The sequence below is a fragment of the Mastomys coucha genome, unplaced genomic scaffold (genome assembly GCF_008632895.1).
Source record: "Mastomys coucha isolate ucsf_1 unplaced genomic scaffold, UCSF_Mcou_1 pScaffold15, whole genome shotgun sequence".
NCBI lineage: Eukaryota > Metazoa > Chordata > Mammalia > Rodentia > Muridae > Mastomys > Mastomys coucha.
The window spans coordinates 148,898,826-148,906,284 of NW_022196897.1; the positions used below are offsets into that span (position 1 = coordinate 148,898,826).

The 7,459-nt window shown below is 45.1% G+C and overlaps 2 protein-coding genes across 4 annotated transcripts in view; both read left to right on the top strand.

Moving 5' to 3' along the window:
* Positions 1-7,010, top strand: part of Srsf6 (serine and arginine rich splicing factor 6) — a 13,049-nt gene extending 6,039 nt beyond the window's left edge. The window contains exon 7 of the mRNA XM_031373280.1: positions 6,496-7,010. Coding sequence (XP_031229140.1) covers positions 6,496-7,010 — 515 coding nt within the window. The remainder of the gene's footprint in view (positions 1-6,495) is intronic.
* Positions 6,664-7,459, top strand: part of L3mbtl1 (L3MBTL histone methyl-lysine binding protein 1) — a 33,683-nt gene continuing 32,887 nt past the window's right edge. For all 3 annotated transcript variants that reach the window (XM_031372651.1, XM_031372649.1, XM_031372652.1), the window contains exon 1: positions 6,664-6,719. The gene's annotated coding sequence lies outside the window, so the exon portion shown is untranslated. The remainder of the gene's footprint in view (positions 6,720-7,459) is intronic.

The window sequence follows — 7,459 nt, forward strand, 5'->3', positions numbered from 1 at the left end:
CAGAAATCCGCCTGCCTCTGCCTCCCAAGTGCTGGGATTAAAGGTGTGCGCCACCACCGCCCGGCTAGTACACACTCTTGATAGCATGGGAAGTTAAGGTAGGATTGCTCTGGATTTAAGGCCAGCCAGTGGTAATTAGCAAGAAACTTTGTCAGGGGAAGGGGGCACTTCTTGGTGTATAAAATAATTTGAGTCTTAATTATTGAAATAGCCACTATTTACAGTATCTTTCTATTTACATCTTAAGCTGGTACGTGTATATACATATATATAATCTCAACAATTATAGGTGAGGATGACTTTGGACTTGATCTTTAGGTAGTATTACTGACAAGTACTCTATCACAGCTGACTTGTCCCTTTTTTCTTAGGATAGGCACTACCCATTCAGAACCTACCTCCAACTCAGAAATCCTACGTACCACCTCATAATACTGGGATTTATAGGCATCAGCTACCATACCACATCCGACTTGTTTGTAACAGTTTGTTCATACCATGAATAATGTGTAACTTGATTTTACTCAACACGTGATAATAGAGTTCTGCCTTAAATATTGAGTACTCTGTTCGATAAATATTCTGCTAAATGAATACGTTTCTCAAAAGAAAGTTTTAGTAAAGTAATTGACAACTTGTTTAACCAGAAAGGAATTTCAGTTCCAAAATGAAGTACAGCAAAATCCATCTTTGATAAGCAGGACATAGTACTTTTACTTAGGAGGCACTTCTTGACAGCATATCTGCACAAGGAGGTTTTTAAGGTTTTGTCTTTTGGGGAAAGGTGAACAAAGCTAGTGAAGTAAGCTGAGAAGCTCCAGTGGTCTAAAAGGAGAAATATGCCCCTCACTCAGGGCCAGAATGGCATCTGGAGAGTTGTGTAAGCATGTGGAAATGGGCTATATCCCCAACTATAAGAAAGTATCTAATAGTGTTCTGAAAGACACTATCAGTGCACTTGCCTCAGTCATTAAATAGTAACTGCTTCAGAGTTGAGCTCTAGTTATCCTAGCCAGTTAAAAATTGGACAAAGCAGAGATTTTGTTCATTCATGAATGGCGTTTGTGTGCTAAATATATGTTGTATTCATGCTTTGAGACAGTTGCTCTGACCTAGGTGGCCTTCATTCACAAAAGTATTGCCTCGACCTTCTGAGATCTGAAATTACAGTCAGTGCCGTAACATTTGACTATAGCTGTTACTTTTATAGTGAGTTTAAAATATTAAGAATAGTGGGATGAATGTCTATAGCTTTAACAATATGTACCTGTGTACTTCCAATTTTGAAGGTAACCTTGGCATTTAATAATGCTAATATAGTTCATGATTCTAGAGGGTATCTAAATCTCCTAAGTCCTGCCAAATGTGGCCAAAACCTGTAATCCAACACAAGGTTATTTTTGACATCAGGGTCCACGTAGCCTATATGGATAAGATTGTCCCAAAAGCGTTTTTTTCCATTCTTTCATATTGGTCAACAATAGATCAGTGTTAGTAGTTTCCCAAATTTTGGTTTTGCTAGTTAGAACCTGTGTCTTGCATTTGCTTTAAATAGGTAGATTCTAGACAGTTACTTTTTTCACCTAAACTACCACCTGGGAACTTGATGAAAATACAGCTTATCAGGTTCCAACCTTGAAAACACTTGAGTGGAATCCAGTCTTACATGGCCCTAAAAGCTCTGAAGAAGTTGTGAAATTTTGAGAAGGGCGTGGGTTTGGAGTACCCTGCATTAGGCCCAGCAGAACAGAGTGGAATCATTCATGCTGAAGTTCGAAGACACCATGTAGACAGCAAAGTCATTTATCTGGTCTGAAGAAATGATCTGGGCAATAGCTAGATACTAATGGCCAGAAAAGGAAGTCCCTTCTACTTTGACCTTTATGAGAACAACACTGAAATAAAGGGCCCCCATCTCATTCTTCCTCTGCCTGAGAAGCCAACGCAAGGCAAATCAGAGCACTTGATTTCTAAAGCAGATGAAGCACAAAGGGTAGTTGGAGCTTAAAGTTTATATTTTAATACAAGTTATTTGTAGTTTCATGGCAGTTGTGATTACACAGTCCTGAGTTCCCTAAGAAAATGGTTACCAAAATAAACTTGAGACCTGAGGTGTACTGAAGTGTTAGAACACTTTTGTGGCATGCGTGAGACTGGGTTTAATAACCAGTGCTCCAGAACACAACTCTGCCATCACAGACCATTGCCACATGCTCCATTCACTGAAGATTCCATTGGCCCTGCCCTCAAGCTGAGTGTGGTGGTATATACCTATGATTTCAGTACAGTTGAGTCACTCTAATGCCAGGAGTGTTAGCTGTGGTGTTGACAAAGCACATACAAGGCCCTAGGTTCAGTGCCTGCCACTGCAAAAAAAAAAAAAAACAAGAATATGGAACCACACCCAGGTTTTCAGGAAACTACTGTGTAACCATTGATAATCTGACTGGTATGTATATGGATGTCAGTGACTGCTTTCAGAAGGCCTCTTATGTGTTCTGGGAACTTGAACTCAAGTGACCAGAATTAGAATTAGCAAGTGTTTTTAGCCACTGAGCCATCTCTGCTGGTGAGGAATTGGAGTATTCCCTCAGCAGGGCAAATTTCTTCCCCTCCCAGCTTACCATCTGATGACTCTGGTACTATACTATGACTCCTCAAGGCATGAAGAGCAAACAAACTCACTAGTTGAGTATTAAGACCCTTAAGGCTTAAGTGGAGCTAACCAGTTGTATCAATGAGTATAAAAGATCTCAAAGTTCCTAAGCTAAGTCTACATGTAATTGTACTGTCCCTTTTGAACTATTTAACCAGCTTTGAAAGGTCACATGTTCATGCTTATTGCTAGCCTGTACAAACAAGATGGACATAGGAAAGAGAAAGTCTTGGTCCATTCTTCAGTGGAATGTCTTACTGAAAGTTTCACTGTAATTCCTGGGCAAAATATGTTAGGTAAAAGTGCTCAAAGAAGAGCTTTTTCTTGACCTGTTCTTTGCCAGGTGCCATGCAAAGGCAAATGAGCACTGAGTGCTTATGACCAAATACAAAGTAACAAGCCAGAGGGACTTTTAGCAGTGCACCTTGAGGTGGCGGGGCTGGATTGCATTGTCACCTTCTCCTATATCTCAATGCTTGGTTCTGCTCAGCTGGATTACCTGTCTAGAGGATCTGGAACCTTGTACCTGATCATACTGAGTCATGGCTGCCCTATATTTTCCCCCCTCTGCTCTTTAAATTATTCTGCACTACTACCAAGACATCTCAAATCCCAGGCTTCCATGGCCTGTGGGTGAGTTCAAAACCTGCTGCAGCATCTACAGTGGAGGGCAGGCTTATGAGCCAAAATCATGAGCTTCCTTTCCTATGGTGACTACCTTGGGAAAGCTTTCAGGCCATTGCTTTGCATTGAGCTCAAGCACTGTCTTCCCCCCCCCTCCCCGCCCCCCAAACAAACAACAAAAAAGCCTAGACCAAAATGGGAGTCCAAAAGATGGCTCAACAGGTAAAGGCACCTTGCCACCATGCCTGAGACTCATATCATCTAAAGAGAAAAACTGCAAGCCATCTTTTGGACACATGAGCATGTGTGTGCACACAAAACTTGAAATGTATAAACACAATAAACCAAACTGGTACAGTTCTGTAGCCAACCCCAATTAAGCTATTTGGCTGACCTTCAAAGCAGGTGAAAGCCAGATTTCCGAACAAGCCAGTCTCAGCAAGACGGTTTAGTAGTTGAGAGCATGGGCTCCCTTCCAGAGAACTCAGGTTCAAGTCCAGCACCCTCATGGTGGTTGAACAACTTCAATTCCAATCCCAGGGGAGCCAGTCATACACAAGAACACAGACATAACTTGCAGGCAGGACACTCATATGCATACAAAAGTAGTCTGAAGGTAACCTGCTAACACCAGAACTGGGCTCAGTCTTTCCTGCCTCCCACTCCTGAGTCACCAGGACTACATGAATATGCCTTTGTTCCTTGATATTCTCAAATTGTACATCTCGGTTCTCCCTACTGAACAAGTCTGATGGTTAAATGGGCATGTTGTTCCCATGACTGTGATGTTATGTCTCTCTGGAGCAGTAGTACATTTAATTCTACAAGTGAATGACTTGCCCAGGACTAATTTTACATTACCTTTCAGGTTTCAGTATGACTGTCAAGAGAGTAGGCCCAGGGAGATGGTGTGGCAGGTAAAAGCTTTTCCTACACAGGCTTGGCATCAGTTTGATCCCTGGTGGAAGAAAAGAACTGACTTCCCAAAGTCTTACCATGACCTCCAGTCATGAGCCATTGGCACATGTATGCCTGCATACATTCACACACCATATACACTCTTGGTAAAGAGTGGGACAGACCTAGAGTTCCAGTGCATATGGGTATGAGCTTAGGGATTTGGTCACCATGGATGACTTGTCTCCACTAAGCACTGAGCATCCAAGTAACAAGTGATTTCTGAGCCCCACCCCAAATGGCCTGTGCGTTTTCCTAGCCTTCCATATAGTCTAGTAAGGTTGTCAGGCCTATTTCATGGTCTCCAAAGACCAAGTTTGGTGATCTGCCAGAGCAACAAGTGCTCTAAACCACAGAGCCACCTCTCTAAGCCCCCTGGTAGTATCTTTATTGCAGCCCTTTTGGGTTTCTGTTAAGATTTCCATTTTGTGGGGCTGGTGAGATGACTCAACAGGTAAGAGCGCTGACTGCTCTTTCAAAGGTCCTGAGTTCAGATCCCAGCAACCACGTGGTGGCTCACAACCACCCATAATGAGATCTGACGCCCTCTTCTGGTGTGTCTGAAGACAGCTACAGTGAATTACGCGGAGCGAGCAGGGCCGGAGCTCAATTCCCAGCAGCCACAAGATGGCTCACGGCCATTTGTACAACAACTACAGTGTACTCATACACATTAAATAAATCTTAAAAAAGATTCCCAGTTTGTACAGTCTAATATGTCTATAGAAGCAGAAGTGTTTTCACCGACGAAGGGCAAAACCCCTGCTATTCTCAGATCTTTGAACTACTGAATCAGTGACTTCAGTTCTGATAAAACAGGAAGTATGGGCTAGTTCCAGACGGTTCCCTCCATGTTTCTGTATGGCAACACCGCCTGGGCCCACTCTTGGGAGTGGGAAGAAGGTGGGATATGAAGGAAACACTTGGGCTTACTCCTAAAAGCAGGCTGGGAGCCTGCAGGGTAAAGTGAGCATAGGGCAGAGCTGTCCATATCACATCAGCCTGGAAGGCTCTCTCCATCCCTGAGGGTGTTGGAATGAGCAAGTCGGGTATTAAGATTAGTGAATATGTAAAAGAGCAAAAAGTAGCAACTGATGTCTCTACGAGCTGTTTCTGGGCCCCACCTGCTCAAATTCCACGCATCTGTTTGAGTCACTAAAAAAGATTTGTAATTGAAAAACCATGTGTTCAAATAGGTTTACCACTTTAACGCTTAACCACTTGGAATCTTTAAATAAGTAGAGCCTGGATAGAGATAAGAAAACGGAGTGTGTGTGTGTGTGTGTGTGTGTGTGTGTGTGTGTGTGTGTTGATGTGTATAAAGAGGCTTCTATGGTTATGGTTATCTCCATCCTTTTCTGACTAATCTTGTTCCTAAAGATACAAAATGTGATTAAATCTGTGGGGGCAAAGCAGAACACATGTAGAGAATAGTTAGATCTACATAAATTTAAACTGTTGATCACAGCAATTGGAAGAATATGTCAGTTAAATAAGAACTATTTCCCATCTGGACTAAGTCTAAAGATTTGGCTGATGGCTACCACCTAAGCCAAATAGACCTGTTTTCTCTTCTTCGAAATAAGGGAGTAGAATTAAAAATCAGTGTGTGAGAGGAACTGGGGCACTTTCACATGGATTAGTCAATCAGAAGACATTTATTAGTACCACTCTGCTAGGAAATGGGGATACTAAAAACTGGTGGGTTTCCTTCCTAGACGCAGGGTCTCTTAAACTTCTGAGTTACTCAAGTCTCTCATGATACAGACGTGGTGGTGGTGCCAAGAATAAGAACCAATAAAAATAGCGGTCTGGTAGCGACAGATCAATTAAGAAAATGGAAGGCACAAGAGGAGCAACGATTTGCTCAAATCCACACAAAAGGGACCATTCTCGAACTCTATGGCATGATAGTCTTCCAATGTTCAATGGAAGCGCAGGAGGTACCGTGATGTTCCCAGGGCACATCGTCAACCAGTGGCAGAGGGGGTCATCCAAAGACAGGTGTGGCTGGGGATCTTGATGCCAAGCCAAGCCCGAGGCTTCCCCACTCTGGCTGTGCGTGCTCTTCACCCATCCTAGGAGTTCCCTGAAACTCCTGAAGTCCCCTTCTCCAAATGTGGAACCCGATTTAGATTTAAGTAGTGTTGCAGCCTTGCCGGGTACAGACCAGCTGGAGGGGGAATCCATCAGGCTGCCTGCTTCTCCCGGCTCTGTGGTTCCCAGGATACTATAAAAATCTCCACCCACTTCTCCAGCGCAGCAAGCAGGTCTTACAGGGAAGAGGCAATTAAGCCTGCACCCCCAAGGCTCCGACGGAAAGCAAAAGCTGCAGCCTGAGGCCACTGCCATGCAGACCCCCCAGCTGGGCATCTCAGCGCCCGCTCTGCCGGGAACAGGCCCGCCCCCCTGTGTGCGCAGGCGCGCGCCGCACCAGGCTCCCACGGTCGCTTGGTGCGGGCGGCAACCGCTAGCCATGCAGGTAAGCACAGGGTTGTATGAGACTGAGACGGCTGGGTGCTCCCAGGACGCCACACCTCAGTCCCGACCCGCACGGCGAGTGCTGAGGTCCCGCAGGCACCGCCCCAGGTCCTTTTCCAGCTCCTGCAGCACCGGCTGTGGGCTGGGGAGGTGGCTCCGCAGACTCTGGGCCGTGGCTTGCAGGTGGGGGCTGCTGGCTGCCGGCGAACCCACTGGCACTATCTGCATCCAGAGCGACGGGGAGGGTAGAGCCTCGGCCTTGCAGAGAGATGCAATCAAGAGTTTCCATTAATGAGAGGGTGTCGAGGGCGAGTTTGGGCTATCCATAGGCCATTTGGCAAACTTTCCACTGTAATTGATTTTCAGTATTTTTAGCAAAAAATAGGATTTTTAAATTTTTGGCAATGGGGGGGGGATCTAAAGAATTCCGCCATTTTAGCGTTTAAAAAAGTAACCCTTCTGCAGAGCGGACAGATTAGTAACTGCCCCTCCCACGACTGTCTGCATTAGTTCAAGGAGGTGGGTGGTGATTTTGGATACTCCAGCCGCGCAGGGCTGTTTCCACTGGCTAGCTGTAGCAGGGAGCAAGCTGGGGGATTCCCCCACCCCCACCCCCAAATGTGCTGTATGCATATAGCACTAGCTCCCCTCTCTCCAGCATCGACCACCGGGGGCTTTTATTGGATGTCTGTTGCTTGTAGGATGGTCTCCAAGGACTCTGGAGGTGGGGGGAGGGGAGGG